The 20,012-nt window shown below is 45.3% G+C and overlaps 1 protein-coding gene across 2 annotated transcripts in view; it reads right to left on the bottom strand.

Annotated features, from left to right (window-relative positions):
* The window catches only part of PTPN14 (protein tyrosine phosphatase non-receptor type 14), a 176,969-nt gene that overhangs the window by 11,657 nt on the left and 145,300 nt on the right, over nucleotides 1-20,012 (bottom strand). For both annotated transcript variants that reach the window (XM_041756603.1, XM_041756597.1), the window contains exons 13-18: nucleotides 16,792-18,269; nucleotides 12,203-12,346; nucleotides 11,023-11,241; nucleotides 7,829-7,957; nucleotides 5,570-5,804; nucleotides 1,533-1,696 (exon numbers count right to left, since the gene is read on the bottom strand). In XM_041756603.1, the coding sequence (XP_041612537.1) occupies nucleotides 1,533-1,696; nucleotides 5,570-5,804; nucleotides 7,829-7,957; nucleotides 11,023-11,241; nucleotides 12,203-12,346; nucleotides 16,792-18,269 (2,369 nt within the window). The remainder of the gene's footprint in view (nucleotides 1-1,532; nucleotides 1,697-5,569; nucleotides 5,805-7,828; nucleotides 7,958-11,022; nucleotides 11,242-12,202; nucleotides 12,347-16,791; nucleotides 18,270-20,012) is intronic.

Here is a 20,012-nt window from a genome sequence, read left to right as displayed (position 1 = left end):
TAAAAATAGCCATTTTTGCTATAACCCAGAATCTATTTTTTTTTAAGATTTATTTATTGACTTGAGAGAGAGAGAGAGCTGGGGGTGCAGGGGAGGCCAGCGTGGGGCACAGGGAGAGGGAGAGAGAAACAGACTCCTCACTGTGTGCCGGATCCTATGGCCTCGCGATTATAACCTGAGCTGAAGCCAAGAATCTGATGCTTAAACGCCTGAGCCCCCCCAGAGCCCCCCAGTTCTACTTTTTAGCAACACACTGATATATATGGATTCAAAATTTCCAAAGTTAACTTCACATATGCAGAGGGTTTAAAAATCCCTTGAACATGTCCAATCTTGGTATTTATTGTTTTTCTGGAAGTTTCAGTATAACAAACTTTGTGGGGCCATATTTAATCTGATTTTCCAACCACTGATGCTACTGAGTAAATACATATATGAATTTTTTTCACAGGTTGTGCATTATAACATCCCCTAACTTAAAAACTAATGAACCACTTCAAAGTCTCCTTGGATGCTCCAAGCTGTATAATTTGGAAATGGAATAAGAACCGATGACACCTGGCATCTGGAGACAAGAGTGAGGACAGGAAAGATGAACTCGGGACCGGGGGGTAGAAGACCTCACGTCTCACCTTAGCACCACTGCTTAGAGCCATGTGGCCCTAGACAAGTCACTAAATTATTTCTGAGCCTCCGTTTCCTCATCTGTAAAACGGAGGGACTGACATGTGCCCAAGCCCTCTACATGCCTGTTATGAAGACCCCAACTAAAAACAACAACAAAAATAAGCGAAAGCCACTTAAAACCTTGGAAGATCCACACGTTGAGAAGGCAGAGGCATGGTTCTTTAGCCTTTGATTGAGGTTTGTCTCATCCCCATGAAATCAAAAGCCCATGTATGGCTCCTTGGCCTTCAGCAGCAGGGGGACACCATGGGTGCAGCCGCAGCCCACTTCCATGGGGAGAAGAGCTAGGTAACCAGTGTTGGCAAAGGCAGGCCACGTCTACACCCTCTGGTTATCCAGCCTGCAGTGCCAGCCTACTGCCAGTCTAAAGAACCCTCTTTAGATAGAACCTCCCTCCGAAGAATGAAAAACACAGATCAAGAATACACATTTTCACATGGGATTTAGGCCAAAACACATCCCAGAAATGCAAGTAGCATCTAGATGACCTGTGACCAGCTAACCCGCCGTGGAATACGACCCCCGCAACAAAACTGGACCGTCTACAAAACACCACAGACTTCTGGAAGCAGACGCCATGCAGATCAGACTTTCTCAGAGTTTCCTATCTCCCACTCATCTCTTTCTTCTGTGGGTTATCTGGGTGTCTACACTGAGCAGAGGGAGGTGAAAGATAAGAAAGGCTGTAAATGGCAGAGGCCTACTAGGAAACAGGGATCTGGAAAACTCTTGTCAGGAGACAGGAAATTAAGCCCTGGAAAAGTAAAAGGGTACAGGGGAAGGCTTGGCTGTGGTGTAGATGTGTCCCCAAGGTGGAGTATTCAGGAAAGCCTAGAATGACTCACTTCATTATGCTCCAGGCAGTAGATCATCAGCTCAGAAAGAATGACCACGCCGGTCCGCCCCACCCCGGCGCTGCAGTGGACGATGATGGGAGGATGCAGGTTCCGGGGGCCTTCCAGCATGCTGTTGGTATGGCGACGGACCGACTGGATCTCCTCCAAGTAGGCTGCAAGACAAAAAATGCAAATCCGCTCACCAAAGTCCTACACAGCTTGGCATACAAGAGGGGGAAGAGGAAAAAAAAAAAAACAAACCCAAAATCTAATGGTGATTCTTTTTCTTTCTTTTCTTTTCTTTCTTTCTTTCTTTCTTTTTTTTTTTTTTTTTTGTAAAGTGACAATAATTTACAGTTCTTACAAGACACTAATTATTTGGCTGGTACCCACTGTACAAGTCCTGGATCCAGAGAGGACCAGCTGGGAGTCAATTAGTCCATGGGAGAATTTGTTCTTTAAATTAAATAGTTCTTTTTTAAAAATTAAATTCTGTTTTCCCCTCTGCAAATCCCAAAGTCCCCCAAGCAGATGATTCTCGACATTACTTACAGCAATTTCTACTATTAACAGACCGGGATCAGAACACCAGCTAGGTCCCCTTGAAACGCCCGCCTGTCAGAGCCAATTTCTGGTGGGAAGAGCATCCATCTGCCCCTGTTTCCTTCCCCTCACTGAATGAGTGAATGTCAACTGAGGCTTGACTTCAGTTTTAGATTGAAAAATAGGCTATGGGGGTCCTGCTTCTCAGCTTCGATTCCATGTGGTTTATGTAAGATGCTCACGAGGAGCCCTCCCCTTTCTGAAGGCAACATGTGTGCGGAGTGGAGGGGTCGAGCCACCTCCCTCGTCCCTTCTGACATCTGCCTAGCTCAGCAGGGCCGCGCGGGGGGCTGTTCGCTACTCCAATTGGGCGCGAATGAAAAATTATAGCAGCACAAGCCTTAATGACTTTTTCTTTTCGTGGTCAGGAAAAAAAAAAAAAAAGGAAAAGTCTATAAAATGTAAGCCTCAAACGGTCCAAGAGCCGGAAACAGTCAGTTAGTAACAGAGGCTTGACAGTAGCTAGTTCAGGGGAGACACCGATTTAAAGGTTCCTGATACACAGAAAATCTCATCCCAGTGCAGCATCGTAAAATAAGACTAGGGGAAGCGCTCAGATTGTTGAAGAGAGAAAAAAAAAAAAAAGTGTAAAAAAAAATGTGTGTTCAAACCAGTCTGGTCATTCAGAAGCATCTGTTTACCTACAATTAATATGAACTCCTATTTGCCTTTATAACCTCCTGCAATTACAAAGGCATCTGAAGTAGTTTACCAAAATAGACTATTAATACCAACCCTCCACCACCACCTCCGCCACCAGCACCATGACCGCCAGTGATGTAAAATGATCTGGGATGAAACAAAAAAGTGGGAAGGCAACCTGAGATGACCAGAAAGAGTAGTTACTATCCGGGACCAACGGGAGCTAAGGTCTGTGTGTGGAATCTTCACAATTTTCCTCTAAGAGGGGAAAGAAATTAGGTGACCGTGGATTCTCTTCTGACAAAAAAGGCGATGTTCACACACAAAAGGGAGGTTTTTTTCCTTGTGCTAAATTCAAGCAATACTGATCCATAAAGCAGATGCTTCCACCACATGGAATTTCATAAAACACAGAGAAACTGGATCACAACGGATGCTCTCTCTAGCAATCATGTTAATAAAGTTCTTTAAGCTGTGACTCGGTGAAGACTTCCCCAGGCTGGAAGGCCATGTGTCCTAAGTCCCCTGCCTCCAGGGAATCTAATTTAAAGGCCAGCAAAAATCTTTTTAAATTCCTAAAAATCTGGAAGAGCCAACAATTAGAAGCCCCCACCCCCACCCCACCTCAGCACATTGAGTTTCTTAGAAGTGTAAATAAATTTACATTGTTTAAAAATATTCTCTATGGCAGTGCCTGGGTGGCTCAGTTGGTTAGGCATCTGACTTTTGGATTCGGCTCAGGTCATGATCTCAGGGTCATGAGATCGTGCCCTGCATCATGCTCTGCACTCAGCAGAGAGTCTACTTGAGATTCTCTCTCTCCCTCTCCCATTGCCCCCCTCCCCCAACTCTTATCTCTCTCTAAAATAACAAATAATTCTTTAAAAAAAAATTCTCTATGATCTTCAGTAATTTAGATGGGCCTTCCTTACTTCCTTAAACTGGTTCTGATTGAAAAGATCTAACTATAATTTTAATCACCTTATTTTTAAAAAATTTTATTTATTCATTCATGAGAGACACACAGAGAGAGGCAGAGACATAGGCAGAGGAAGAAGCAGGCTCCCTGCAGGGGGAGCCTGATGTGGGACTCCATCCCAGGACCCCGGGATCATGACCAGAAGAGTAGTTTCATGCTCAACCACTGTGCCACCCAGGCACCCAATTTTAATCACCTTATAAACTCAATCTTCTAACCCAGAGCTGTTTGCCAATCACCAAACTGATCTACTTTTATCGTTTCCATTTTCTGCATCTTGGAGATAATTTTAGTAAATCAATTAGCAAAAGATTACCAGAAAAAAAAATAACAAGAGCACTGTTATGAGGAAGGAAAGTTCTACAAAGGTCCCTGCCTTCCTTATGAATATTTTGAGCTACAGATACCTGTCTGACCTCAGGCAAGACACTAAGGCCTCTCTAGATCTTGCTCTAGGTCCTCTGATTCCCATCAGCCTTCTGTTCTCGTCAGTGACCGCCCAAGTACCATCATCACTGGCCTAGTGGGAAATGAAGTATTTGCATCAGTGAACAGGTATGCATCAGAAGCTTCCTGTTGGAACTTCGGAAATGGTACTTCTGCGTTCTCAAAAACCTGTTTTCTCTCTCTTCTCCTCTCTGCATATGCCAACTCTAAGGGAATATCAAAATAAATTCAAGGGTTTGACATTATCCAATATCCAGATGATGTTCCCATCATTGTCTTCTGTCAGCTGGAGAGTTGACAACACAGCAGGTGATCAATCTGCCGGGTGAGGAAGGAATGGGATGTCCCTGCAAGTGCAGGACAATTAAACGAGACTGTGGAAAAGGAAGGGGGAGTGCTGGGGACTGTTGCCGTCACCAGAAGGCAGACACCAGAAGGCAGACGGCAGTGTCAGATCTCACCCTCAGACTGTCCTCAGCGGCCTGCCTCTCTCAGGAGGCTGTGAGCGCCTTCAAAACGGACTCTTTCCTGCACTCTGAGAGCCTGACCCACAGCCTGGAATGCAGTGGGCACACACTCAAGTTTGGGCTTTTCAAATAAAGTACTGCCTACATATTCTAGGTCAATGAGCTGCTAAGAAAACCATACTCTCTGAGAAATATATATAAATTGACGAATTCAAAAATGATAGTTTCAAGAACACCAAGTTGGTTTCAGTGATTCCCAGTATCTTAAACAGGGGCAACGAGGAAGAATGCATTGAGATTTCTGCTCTAGGGAAATGCGGGGCTTATGAGATGCAAACCCCCATGAAAAATTAAATAAGTGTTTTTCACAGTGTTGTGTAACTATCACTGGCATCCATTTCTAGAACTTTTTCATTGCCCCGAACAGAAACCTTGTACCCATCAAAGGGTAACTTGCTATTCCCTATTCCCCCCTTCCTCTGGCCCCTGGTAACCTCTACTACCCTTTCTACCTCTGTGACGTTTCCTATTCCGGGTACCACATTAAATTGGAATCATACAATGTTGGTCCTCTTGTGTCCAGTTTCTTCTACTCAGCATAAGGTTTTCAGGGTTCAGACATGTGACATCTATCAGAGGAGCTCTATTATTAATGGGTACCTAAAGGTCTACATTAAGATAGAATGAGCTAATTTACCACAGTTTCAGCTTTTTGAGTAAAAGCTGAGGAGACTATGATGAATGACATGTATTATTCTGCCCCGTTCATACCATATGCAGGGATATATACTGCAATGATTTCATACTTTTGCCACTTATGAGAACGCATCCTCTCTTTCCCTTTCACTCCCAACTGATGAGACCACTGATGCACTGGTAAAATTCTAAATGGGAAGAAAAAAACTTACATAAAAATCCTTGAACATCTTCTGGGCAGCCGTGATCCGGCCAGTCGGTGTACTGCAAATGCCACACCGTCCTTTCCTGCCCAGACAAAAGGTGCTTGACCTTCAAGCCTGTGGTTGCATAGCAACCAGAATCCGTACGGAACTTTGTGGTGACCTTGAACTTGCCATAGGTGGCCGAGCTGTGCTTGGAACCCAGTTTGGGCCAGTATCGGTGGCTCTTGGTTCTTCCGCCTTCCTGAATCACACACAAAAGCAAAATCAGAAATAAGTCAGGGGAAGGTCTCGTCCACCTAATCTGAAAATCTGAGGGCAGAGGAAATGTGAATGGCTTCTGGGTTGCCAACTCATGCATTGTGCGGTCCCTATCACAGAGGAGATCCCACGCATCGTGGCTAAGGCCTAACAAGATTTGCCACGGTAGTGACAGCCATGAAATATTCAGAAGATTCACAAATGAGCTGCAGCTGAACGTGATGGGGTCTATTTTTAAGGTTTGCACAGTTCAATCACTGGAGGGGGCGGGGGGATCAGATGGTGGCTTAGAAGGAAACCCAGAACAGGAAGGAGGTGGAGACAGAGGAGTGCTGAAGGGACACAGTGGTGGGAGTGCATGTGAGCACTGGGGGCTGCTCTGGGGAGGCGAGTAGGAGCCCTGATGGTTCCCTGCTCCCGGAGCAACACATCCTGGGGCGTTGGGGAGGGGGTGGGCGAGTGGGGAGAGTACAAACACTCCTGCCCTGATTCATCTGCTTGAACTCTCTTAAGTCTGAAGCACACCTGCCTCGTTAATGACCAATCTTGTGAAAGCAGGCTTACCTGAGGCTTTAATTTATATTACTGGTAAGTGTCTAAGTTGATTACAAATTCCAAGAGACTGTAAGCCTCCAGCTGCCACATGGATCACTAGACCTCGTGTCTGTAAGGCTGGCACTTCTGGTCACTCAGGTTTCAGCTCACTTACAACTTCCTCAGAGGGCCCTCGGCTGCACATCTACTTTAAGGTAGATCCACTCTCTGTCCCATCCCTGCTCCATCTCCTTCAAGCTGGTCACCCCACTGAGCTTCCTTTATTTATTTTATGTTAGCCTCCTCCCACGAGGATGGAAGCTCCCTGGGGACAGGGATCATGCCTGTCTGGTTGGTCACCACCTGCCCCTGAGGTCAGCACAGATGACACACTGCCTTGAGTTGAATGAATCCCTTAACGGTAATGGGATCTGATCAGAGGATAAAACGATTCTAGAGATTTTATGGAGAATTTACTCATCGTGGGAAAGTCAAATGGGTCAGTTGACAGAAGTACCACTGGCTGTAGCTTGAATTGCCCTTCACCACTATCTTCTAAGGGGCTGTTCTGGAAAGCAACTGCTCAGAATGGGGGGGGGGGGAGTGTCAATGAAGGAAACATGACCCCCCCCCCCCCGAGTTCACTGTCCGCTCCTCACCCTTTAAAAATGTGTAGGAAGGGGATATGTATGCCTTACTGCAGATATTGGTGAAAGACAGATGAGGCTAGTCCCTTAAATGACTTCAACACATAAGCTAACATTTCATGAAAGGAAGCAAAGGAAGTGGTTAAAATAGAAAACTGAGAATGTGACAAGAGAAGAAATACAAAACTTCTTTCCTTAAAGACAGCAAGCTCCGCGCAAACTGCTAGGTTGACCAGTGGTGTGTGCCAGTTTTTAATAACACCATGTAGAGTTCTCTAGTTAGGACAGAAAAACTATGTTTTACTTGGCAAAGAGAGAAAAAAGCTTTCTTTCCCCCCTCTCTCCAAAGAATAGAGACCTCTACAGGAACAACAGTTTCTGGTCTCTTTTCAGCTGATAAGCATGAGGGCGTGTGGGGTTGGCCATGCCCGAGGTTGGTAATATGTGCTGATTTACCCACAGCAGCCCAAAGTTCTCACTCAAATTCCAGGGGAAAGATTATTGCTTTGTTTGGCACACAAAAGTGAGTTGGCTGAACTGAAGTTCAGTTCTTATTTGTTTGTTTGTTTGATTGACTTTAGTTTATGGCAATCTAAGGAAAAGAGCTAAAAAGCTGGATGAAAATGGGATACGATAATAAATTATCTTTGGGAAATAAATCTATGTGGGAGGAGAGAAAAGAAATGCATGCCAGAGAGAAAAGGATTTGCAGAGAAATGGTGCTTAGGAAGCAGGACAGAGCAGCAAGGTCACCAGATGCAAAGCCTATCTTCTGGCCACCCCTCCCTCCCCTGGGAACAGATGGCTGTATGGCCAGTGCCCTTACCTCTTCGGCAGTGACCATGGCAATCACGTTCGCTCCCTGCTCCCACACCATCTGCCAGAAGTCGTGACATGTGTGCGGCAGGGGCCCCTGAGTGGCTATGTAGTGCCATTCCGCCCCACCAACCACCACCTGGAAACCAAGGAAAGCTTCGGTAAATGAACCCCGAATCCAGGACAGCATTACCTGCTGAGCATGGGTCTGTTTGTATCTACCTGCAAACCCTGGATAATATTTTTTAGGCCAAATGGGTTAAGTGCCATTATTCAAAAGCCCCTGGCACATTCTTACACAAAAATACTTTTTGCAAAAAAAAATAATAATAATACTTTTTGCCACTCAAGCCTATTAAAATATACCTAATCTTTCTTTCCTGTAATTTACAGTAATTATATACAAACCAGTGCGTGTTAAACAAACACACACACACATACATTACATGACCATATGGGTGTGTATAACCCAACAGAACTTGTTACAGAAGCAATACTTATGCTTACCATGTGCAATGTACTCTGATAATTTCTATTCTTTTCTCCTAGTCTATTTTCTTAATCACACACACACACACACACAAACTCAAACTGGTCCTGATCACTAAATTGACTTCACACCCCACTATTATATTGCGATCCACAGTTTGAGGCATAGTACTCTCTGGTATCCCTTTAAACAACTAAAACAAAGTGTATCATGGAATAACATCCCTTTGGAAGCGATGTCTTTGTACCAGTGACCTGCTAGGAACTGTGTCATTAACCTCCGCTGTTTCTGCTACTCTGTGGTGCCACATACGGTAGAGGTGTGCGGAGTGCACTTACATCAACAATACGTGATATTTGATTATTAACTTCCCCTTGTGTGGTACCACAGTATCCAAACAAACTGTGGAGCCATGAGATGATTTTGGATAATAAAATTATTACCTATGCGGCTCCGGGTGATCTTGGAAGGCTACTTCTGCAGCTATAAATATCAGTGGCAGAGAATCACAAGTAAGTTGTGCCCAAAGTGTTGAAGGTCATACCGTCAGGGTGAAGTAGTGCCCTTTGGGGGGCATTCTTCCTGTGTTCCTTTCCATTCCTGTGCCCCTTGGCATTATTACAAAGTCAAGCCTCCTTAGACACCCACCAGCGCAAATCTCTAGATTTGCGCTTTAGTTCTCGGAGCATGAAGTGATCATTGTTTGAATTTTTTTTCCCCTCATTTATTTTATAAAACTATATACTAACTGGATTCCAACAAAAACAATGTCAGTTATTGTCTCATTACAGAAGACATGTTTAGGTCAAAGCTGGCAAGCAAAATCCATTTTCCAAGTACTGGTGGGAGATAACATTCATATATTGGCTGGCTGGCTAGGAGTTTCGTTTATCTGTGGAATTGTGATTTTAAACATTAGCCTCTCTGGCACCCAACATATAGGAACCATAAATACTTCCAGAGTATGTGGCTGCCTGGGGCCTTTCGACAAATTCCAAGTATTGACAGGAGGGCATTAAAAACTGCATTAAAAACACAACAACCAATGCTACTGAGGTAGATTTCACAGATGTGATGATTCTACCTCTGGAGCAAATCAATCTCTGCTCTATGTTAATAGCTGCTTGGAACCCAGGGAGAAAATATTGGCAAGATATACAACTCTATTCCAAAAAACACAAGGACAAGTTCTTGCAAGCTCGATGGGTCTATTAAATGCACCCATGTCTAACCCTGATCCACAAGATGAAATGTAAGCCTCGGAGAATACAGAGGAAGGGAATGCTTCTGTTAACAATACCCAATGGGCACACTTGATGCAGAGTGACAGCTTTTCCAGAGAGCAGATGGAAAATGATGAAGGATATTTGGCCAAAAGAAGAAGATAGTACGATATAACTATATAAGATGCCAAAGACATCCTATCAAGGAGCAGCTGTGTGATTTGTATCTTTGTTTGATTCATTATTTTGGTTATTATTTCATCATCTAAATTAAGCCCAGGACCATAGTCAGTTTACTTGAGAGTTTCCTGAGGTTCATTTTTTATAGCTTTAGTTCTCACTCTCAAAGTTAAATTAAAATACCCAGCATGACCCATGATAGTTACTCCTTCACATTTTTTGACCGTACTCTCTGGTAGTTAACAATATACATATAGCTATCTAGGTTCTGCGCACAAAAACCCTGCATCCAACCACAGTGTTCTTTTCATATTCTGTCCTGCAACTTTTACAACGGAAACATGCACCAGACATCTGGCTATATTTTAGAAGCTCAAAGGAATCTACCAAAAATTCAGCTCCAGTTGGAAAGTCCAATGAAGAAAGGGAGTAACTCCAAACAAGGCCAGAAACAGATTTCTAAGGTTATAATCATAAAAGACTATTAACGTGAACTGTGTATTATTTAAAAACATCCTGTAACAACTGCTTTAATATTAGTATATGAATAGATTCTCCCACTTTTAGAACAAACAGTGGCATTCTAAAGACTGAGGAAGGTACGCCATTTAGGAAACGGCTAACCATACATGCACGTATCTATAACTCTAAGCTCTAGCTGGGCTTGACCTAAGCTAATTTTAAAGTTGATGAAATCCTGAGACATGAAAATTTGAAGTCTCTGGAATACTAACAAAAATGGAATGGTATTCATGCCCTGAACGATGTGGCAAATCTTGCAAGATTCATCATCAACCACACCTCCAGGGCTTGTGTTGAAATGAGCCCACTCTTCTAAATAACATGTAAATTTGGACAACACGTAACCTGTAGTAGTGCAGGGGGGAACTGGTAAGTTTTTGTTGCTCTTGAACATCATAAAAACTTCAACGACTGGAGAAATACAATGCCCGCGACTTCCAAAGTCTCTATCATGTGCTAATTATAAACCGAAGGGGACAATCCTCAGCTTTTCCTGTGAGCGTTAGGGAGAGTTACAACTCACACAGATAGAGTGAAATCCTCTGTGGTGAGCAGGCTTCAGAAATAGCTGACCTGAGGTTTTCCTTGAGGCTGCTGGGCTTCCTTCTCTGCAGTGACAGGCATGCCCTTCCAGTTGACTAAGAATCAGGGGAGTTCAAAAACACTTCCTCAGGGGCTGGGGACAGGCCAAGATGCTCGGTCGGAGCCGTGCAATTTTTTCCTTTCTGCATTTTCCACCTCTAACCCAGCAATCTTCCACAAGCCTCCCCAACACGCTTCCCTTCTTACCTTGATATGGGAGGCATTAATGTAACCTGTATTATTCTCTTTGGTCGGGATCAGCTCTACTCTGTTCTCCTCATAGGGGACAACTTCACGGATGCGGCTTCGTTCGGCATTTTCTGGCAGAGCCGCTGTGCTGAAAATGCCATTCGCCTTCTTCTTTGGAATTTGCTCATATTCTGTGAACACCATTCCCTCTTCTAGCTTTTTCTTCAGGGTTCTGAACTGCAACAGAAATTAATCTTCAGCTCTCTGGATTATCTTATCCAAAAACTCCAACAAGTCAGATTCCTTTAAACATTCATAGTGATCGTGTTAATAAGGAGTTTCAGGAGGTACAACGAACGAATGCTTGATTATTTGGTCTCATTATTAACCACACTGCTAGTTTCTCTGGCCCAATAACCAAGTTCCTTCTCATTTATGCTTTAAACAGAACCAGCCAGGCAAGAGCTGAAATTCCAAAATCAGTATTTTCGGTATTAACACCTCTGCTTAAAGTCCTAGTGATTCCTTAAATGATTCCTCTAAAGTCCCTTCTGCCTTTAAACCTTTCTAATACTTCATATATACTGGCAGAAATCTGGAATATTTCTAGCACTCCATTAAATTTACATGTGTTTCGCTGGACAGTAATTTTAGGAACTAAAGGAGCACACCTTTCTTCACTTCCAAAACACCACCATGCAGCTTCTTCCTGCTTTTCGAAACCAACATTCTTACGATGCATTATCCTAAAAATTATGAATCAGCCGCATTTTATAGTCAACCAAGGGGACAGTATATTAAAAGAATTCTATAAATGTTTAGGTAAGATATTCACTCCCTGATAAAGGGTAATGGTTTGCAAATTTCATAGAAGTTCAGAAACTACAGTAATGGCTTAACTTCCTCATCTTGCAAAAAAGAGAAACAGGCCCAAAGAAATGAAGTGACTTGACCAAGGCAATGCAGCTTGTTTCAGGCTGGTCCCGTTAGGCAGGCTTCACTACACCAACTTGACAAAGAAACTTGAGATGCTGGAAAGAATCGATTTAATACAATGCACACCAGGTCTTGCTAATCTCAAATTGGAGAATTAATTCATCAAATAAACCTTAGTGCCAGCATGTTTGGGCAAGGATCAAGCTCTGGAATCCCAAGACCACAGAGAATGAATCACGTGTTTGACAAGCCCAGCGCTTACCCTCTCGTCCATGGGAACTCGGGTGGCATCAGCTCGATTCTCTTCCCGCCCCGAGACCCGGGCAACTGAGAGTCCATTCAACGCTGCCAACATGAGCGGCCGCTTCTGTGCCTCCAGGCTTGCCATCTTCTGCTTCTCTAGATTCTTGTGGCAAGAAAAGGCATGTTCTCATTGTTTATAATACGAGTAGAATGCTGGAATGTGTTTTAATCTCCCCAAATCTGTAACTGCCCAGCCAAGGAATGCAGACAATCACCATTAGGAGGGCAAATTCAAACACAGCCTTCCCATTATTCCCACTGTGCCTGAGGTAGCCAGGTCCTACAGGACTCCTGAGCTTTTATCTAAAAATGGATGCATGAATGAACAACAAACAAACAAGTAAGAGCAAAGACTACCTACAAATATCCCCCTGCCGTGGAGCTCACTCAAAAAGGGGGCCGGGGGAAGCAAAACAGTGTACAAGCAAGACATTTCAGGATTGTAAGGGCTGAATGAAGACAGGGCAAGGGAAAGAGAAACAGTTTTCATGAACAATTCAATCCAATCACAGTGATGGACCTTTTATACAGATTAAATGATTAAAAAAAAAAACACCTTATAGATACCACTTGTAGCACTGTCAAGAAATCCAGACTCATAACCCATACAGAAAAATCTTCCCAAGTTTCCATTCTGAGAGGCTGAGATGGAGGATGTCAATCCTATGCTGACGCTCTGGTCCCTGGGATAGCATCCCCAGTACGAGGGCTGATGTGGTTTAGCAGCCTTGCCAACACCAAAGTCTGTGGTCGTTTAACATGATCCATGAGGCATTATCCTTCATGCCGCATCAGAAGGCCCCAAGGAGTAGGCACCAGGGCTCCCAATGACCATGGTGGGAAATTACTGAATATGATACAACTATGGGAGAATACAGATTTGGGGGCTGAGCAGGCCAGTCAATAGGGAAAGGGTCGGAGGTCAGCACATGGTCCTTGTGTGTGGTATTTTGACTTCCTCTCCATCCTCACCTGCACCAACATTCTGAAGTTGATCAGTCAAGGCTCTCGGTGTTAAGTCTACTACTGTAATTCCTTATGCCTCCCCAAATGGACTGAGGTATAAAAGAAATCTCCTTTTGCCCAGGCAAGCCAATATGAGCATTTCCCAAAAATAGTTTTGTCTTGGAAGACAGAAGAATAGCAGGACTTCCGAAAGCATACAAGCCGAGGAGTTAGACAGCATTTAAGATTTTGAGTCTAACAAAAGTAAAACCACTTTGTAGATTCCTTTGGCTGCCCCAGAGGAAGGGGTCATCTTATCCCTGGTTTCTTTTCAAGGCTTTAGGGTTTTTTTTTTTTTTTCTTAGTCTGTCATGTATAAATTTAGTCCCTAGTGAGGTGTGATGATGGAGCCATGGTACTGGCAGATGACAAAGAGTTAGTGGATTATTCTAACTGTGGGGGGACTGGCTGGCATTTCCACCTTACATGAGGTCAGCCTCTCAAAACCTCTTATAGTCAGAACGGAGCTCTGGCCTTTCTGAGTGATGCTTTATTCAGTGACAAGGCCAACCCATCAGACAAACTAGGTAACCAGGGGAAAAAATTATTAGTTACCTCTTTTAATTGGGAACATTTCACTTCCTCTGTGACATTCTGAGAAAAGCAATCATTTTGCAAGAAATGTCCCTAAGGTCCTCCAAATAGTCCATCTGCTTCCTTCCCATCTGGATCGAAGTAGGCCTAAGGCAAAAATAACTAACTTGTCTTCCCTGGAAGGATTACTAGTTACCTGCTGAATACTGAAATCCCAGGGATAAACAATTTCTCTTAGTTCCTTCTCACTTATCCCATCAGCTTGTTACCAGAGATAAAAAATAAGTAACTCAAAAACCTGATTTGGACTTTTCTCTTCCTGGCACCCGATTTTGGGCTCCAGGGCTACAAATAGTGAAATGGCCTCAAGGCAGCAGTAGGAGCCAGAAGGAGGAGCTATCACAACAGCAGGCCGGAATTGTCCATCAAATAGACGAGTGGCTCCAAAATTATGGAGAGCTGCCTGCAGGGGACATTCTCACCATCCCTGTGCCCCTCCGATTCCCATTCGGTTAAATTTTCTCACTGTTTTTTTTAGCCTAGAGAAGCCTGGACAGCCTTCTCCATTCTTACTCATTCCTAACAAGCCAGGCAAAAGCTGCCCACAGTGGGGAGGGCAGAAGAACATCTGAGATGTGGGAAGGGCATGGGAGTAAGTTTCCTCATTAAAAAAAAAAAAAAAAAAAAAGGATGAAGAACCATCCCAACCTTCAGAGTCACTGGCAGTGTCACCATCTTGCTCACACAGTGGCTCACTGAAGAACCTCCTAGTCCTTCTCTAGGGTCAAGACACCAGCTAAGGGGAGTAGTCCCTGAGCTCCTGAGTATATTTAATTTGGAAAAACAAAACAAAACAATGGGAAAACGAAGTAGGAATGGGTAATGATGTTCCTGAGCTACAATTAAGAAATGAAACCAGTTATTCATTATTGTTCATATGAAAGCGGGGGGGGGGGGGAGCACACAGTGGAAACTCCCTTGCATCTCGGTGATGGTGCATGAAGCTCTATGTAGGGAGTCGGTGCCATGGGTTTGGATACAGGGTTTGGTTGAGTTTAGGTTAACAACAGGAGAGGATGAAGATGACCAATGTGAGGCTACGGGACCATGCAGGCATCAATAAACATCAGATCAGCAGGGGAAACAGCAAAGCAGAACGCTTGGACTCACAGGTTCTCGAGTTGTGGTAAAGGAGCCTGGGCCAGGACGTGCTGAAAATCCATTTCTACCAATGCATTCATTACTTTTTCCAGGCTGGGAAAGCTCTCCCCCAGGGCGCCACCCCCGTGTTTCATTCCATCCCCCAGCCAAATGGTTTTATTGGCCAGGGGCACAGGCATATCTTTCACAATTTCCCTCTAGGTTTGCAAAAAGTGGAAAAAGTTATGCCTGTACCGAATTCTTAGCACTACTCTAACTCGTGGCCAAAACTGTGCTGCTGGGAATGTTCTGAAAATTTGTCGAAAGTAGTAATGTTCCTACGGATTAGATTCCTGAACCCAAAAACGTGGCTTTCTTAAAACTTTGGTCCTTAACTGTTCTCCTTAGTTTGATAACCACTGGGGTGCAGGGAGACTTCTAGAGGAAGGGAGCCTAAGAACTCCATCAAAGGAAATTTTAGCTTGCAACTGTTCTGGAGTTCCTAAAATAAGTGCCAGCCACCCTATGGTAGAAATGTGGTACCTGCAGAGGAGAAGTCAATATGGGTTTGATGACTTGTAGTGAAATGATGCTTTTACTTTTTTTTTTTTTTTTTTAAGATTTATTTATTTATTGAGAGAGAGAGAGAGGCAGAGACACAGGCAGAGGGAGAAGCAGTCTCCATGCAGGCAGCGCGACATGGGACTCGATCCCGGGTCTCCAGGATCACACCCGGGCTGTAGGCAGCGCTAAACCGCTGTGCCACCGGGGCTGCCCGATTCTTTTACCTTTTTAAGGAAATTTCTAAAACAAGGAGTAATGGTGATCTGAAATATTTTTTAAAGTAGTAACTACAGGGGTGCCTGTGTGGCTTAGTCATCTGACTCTTGGTTTCAGCTCAGGTCATGATCTCAGGGTCATGGGATTGAGCCCCGAGTCAGGCTTTGTGCTCAGTTCAGAGTCTGCTTGAGATTCTCTCCCTCTCCCTTTGGCCCTCCCCTTGCTCGCTCATACTTTTTCTCTCTCTCTAAAATAAAATGAATAAATGAAATCTTAAAGTAGCAACTACAATCTAGCAATTTTCTCATTACTAGGAGATAATGCACTTTGTTGGTCTGTGTGTGCACCTGTTACCTATACACTCTTGTTGTGACAATATACCTGGTTCTCCAGCTGGTACGTATCCTCAGTAAGAGTTATTTATGTCTAATATCAGGCATCTCCAAATGCTTTACGTGTGTGTCTATGCACACGTATGTTCACATGCATGTGTGTGAATACTGAGAGAATGAGCTTACGGGGAACTGAAGCTCAGTGATGAACTTGTGAGTTTACGGTAATGTTTATGGTTTGTGTTACGCATCTACTGAAAGAAAATCTGAAAATAAAGCCGAACACGTCATGGTCCAGTCATTACTGGTGAGCCATCTCTGACACAGAGCTCTCTACACAGAGCTGCGCTCTGAAGGGATGTTGCTCTTTTACTACCTAATTGGGGGGAAAAATGCTTCTCCCTAAAAGAACCAACAAGAAATGTAGGAAGGAGAGCTCCCAGCAGCTCACACAACAGGACGTCTGACCCTGAATAAAGAGCACAATGCTGGCCCAAACAACCTGCAGCATCCTGACTCCACTGTGGCGCCTTGCACCAAGCACAGCAATTAGAAGGCCCAAATGAAAATGGAAGATTTGACTGAAAGGGGAAAAACGAAAGTTTTGTGAAATAAAGTACTGCCCATTGAAATGCCAACTGATACTCTAATTCCCTAACACATTCCCTGGATCAGCCTCGCACTGCCTTTGGTCCTGGTGCTTTTGCACCCTGTGTCATGGGGACGCCGACACTGCCCCGGAGCAGAGGACACTTACCCTGAGGGCCATCTCTCTCTCTACGATGCTGTCTTCCAGGGAGAACATCTCAGACACGGGTCTCTCCTTCACAGGCTCTTTTTTGACCCGCTCCTTTACGCTTGTCAGGTCGGGCTCAGAGATGGACGGGCCCAGGGAAGGCCCAGCCACTGCCAGCTGGTCAGCGCGGGAGACGCTGATGGCCTTGGCTGGCCCGTGTCTCAGGACCCTGGCCCTGGCCATGGCAGGAGGCAGGCTGACCTGGTCTTGCCGCAGCGCCCCATTGCTAACGCTTTTCCTTGGGCCAGGGTACTCGGGTGGGGGTTTGTTTGGGATTCGGGCCAAGGCCGCCTGCAGCTGGGCACTGTACCCCATCTTCTCCCGGAGCACAGGGATCTGGGGCACCGATCCCGGGACCTCCTCCTCCTCCTCCTCGCTCTCACTGCTGTGGATCAGCATGGTGGCGTCGGAGAAAGTCTTCTTGTGGTGGTAATGGGGAAGCTGGTGGGCCTCGTGGCTCCCTGGCACCTCCTCGGGTGGCCCCTGCTCCCGGAGCGTGTTTCGCCGGGCCATGGGGATATTGAGTGACTTCAAGGTCATGGCTTCCATGCCCCGCACCATGCTGCTCATCACCTCCAGGCTGTGGCGCTTATTCACTGCGCCGTGGTGCTTGGTGGCCGTGAGGGGCTCGCTCACCTCCTGGAGAGACTGGTGCACCACCGGGGAGCTGTCCTCCTGGAAGGTCTTCACGGACAGCTGCACTTTGCGGGTCACCAGGTCGGGGCTACTGCCGCTGACGTACTTGTGGCGGTGGCTGGCGAGGTCTGGGGTGCTGGTGGCAGGGCGCGGCCGTGGGTAAGGGGGTGGCGGCCTGAAGAGATAGTTTTTGAGCATATGCGCCGTGCTGTAGTTCTGGGTGCCTTGGAGCTGCATGTTGGCCAACTCTGGCGTGCTCACCGTGTGGGAGATGGCACTTGCCCCCGGCTTGCTCGGCACCGAGCTATTCTTTGGGTTTATTTGGTCAGATGGACTGACAAGTTTGTGACCATAGCCTCCCTGTGGCCCATAAGGGACAGTGTAGGGGTGCCTCTCCCGCATCTCGGGCTGGCTGTACACCAGATCCTCCGGCTGGTTGTAGGCATGCGTATTGATGATGTTGAGGTTTCGCAGAGACTGGCTCTGGCTGTCGGCATGCAGGACCCCCCTCTTCATCTGCCGCATGACTGTCTCATAATCGGGGGTGGGCCGGTAAGATGGCACGATGATGGCGCTGTGCCGGTGGCTAGGGATGTAGTCAGCCCGCATGATGTCACTCCCTGGGATACTGAGATTGGAGGACACAGGAGAAGCCTGGATGAAACTCTGGGAGCAGCTGAGGGAGTTGACGCTGTGAACACTACACACGCTGCCATTGGTGACGGTGCCATTTAAATAATTTAAGTCCAGACTGTTGTGAGAGTTGTAATACAAGGCTTCTTCATTCCCGTGGAAAATGCTGTCTATAAGAAGTCAAACAAAGGCACGTGAGCCTCCACATCATCCTGCTTCAATTAAGTTCATCCTCACACTCATGCGCATGATTTTTAGAAGTCATTAAAGGTGAAATTCTGTGGTCTCCACCCACATATTCCATGAAAAAACTAGCAACTCTTGGGTGAGAGGCCAACATACAGAAGGAACACTTTAAAGCATACTAAAAAGAAAAAAGGGAATCTAATCAAAGAACGCTATGTACACCTTTGGAATAGTTATCACCTGGGACAGTTCTTGACTTTGCCATGAGCTTTGAAATTAGGCACCATCGATGGCCCTCGCGGTAGGTAAACCTGTCGCCTTGTCCAGAAACAGGACTGGAACATTTGGGCCAGGAGGCCAAGAACTTTACCAGGGCAGCAGATTTGAAGTTACGGAGTACCTGCAGCTTCTGTTCCTGACTGCAGTGGGGAAAGGTCCCCTTACCTGAGGGACCACTGAGCATTCATAAAGACACAAGTGATGCAGTCAGGATGGCAGCATGCATGGCTAGCTTGTTCTGAGCAGCAACCAGAGGAGGGCAAACCCAGAATCAGGAGTTCTTTTAGCCACTGCCTAAAACTCGCCCCTAGAATCGGTTTCATCACTGAGGTCAATTCACATTAAAATTAATGGTAGTTTAAGGAGGTACCTACAAAGATATAAAGTAGATTTCTGACGTCAGGCCCATTCTGGGTGTCCAGGGTTCCTTTAACACTAATGCTCATCCACGCACGCACGCGCACGTGCACGCATACGCAGCCCTAGGAAGGCAATCTCTTGCCAAAACACTGCTTTTGGTGGGCAAAGTACATTCATTTTCATACTCAGATTCAAGCACGGACAAAGTAGAAGAGGACATAGCAGAAAGGCAAACAAAACAAAACACCCCCACCAACCAGAAAAGGTGAATGAAAACACTCGGCTGCCTGAAGAGGAGTTTGGCACAGGCCAGACGAGCTGAGCTAGATAAGAGAAACTGGCAAAACACAGAGACGAAGGTGCCCACTCATCCACCTCTAGTGGGGTCTGGTGCTTTCCCACAGAAGCTGGGCAATTTTGCCTGTCTGCTTGTAAAAAAAGTAGTGTTTTATTAGACAGTCTTGATTATCTTCGTTTCCATACCCACACTCTGACAGTACAGACAGATTCAAGATAGCCAGCATATGGTAACGCGGAAACTAATTATCCACCTAACATATTGTCAACATCTAAGTTTAATATCATTCCTTTCTGGTGATGCAGTTAATGTAACGATGCACTGGCTCAGGCATCATGATACCAATTTTCACCTCTAAGCTCCTCCACTATCCTGGATCCTCTGGATTCTTTCTGTATCTGTGAAATGGAACAACAGTACCTATCGCATGGGTTTATTTTGAGGATTAAATGAAACAATACGTGGCAAGTGCTCAGCACTGTGTTCAGGGAGAGGAGTTGCTCTATAAATGTTCATTGTTATCACTGTAATCATTATTATTGGAATGGATTTTTCTCCCACGTTTTGCATGGGAGTGTTTGGTGAGAAAAAGAGTAATGAGATTTCGTTTACTGGGAGGCAACAACAAGGGCACTAACAACTGGCAAGCAACAGATAAAAAAGAGGAGTAGAGATGACCTGTGCCCTTCTGTTAGTATTCTGGATGCCTGTATCCCCTGTCACCCTGAGAGCCCAACTGCTACAAGCTTTCTGACACCAGCAGTGAGGGTGAAGAGTATTCCATTGGGCT

The sequence above is a fragment of the Vulpes lagopus genome, chromosome 1 (assembly GCF_018345385.1).
Source record: "Vulpes lagopus strain Blue_001 chromosome 1, ASM1834538v1, whole genome shotgun sequence".
Taxonomy (NCBI): domain Eukaryota; kingdom Metazoa; phylum Chordata; class Mammalia; order Carnivora; family Canidae; genus Vulpes; species Vulpes lagopus.
This window is presented reverse-complemented; position numbering and strand designations above follow the sequence as displayed.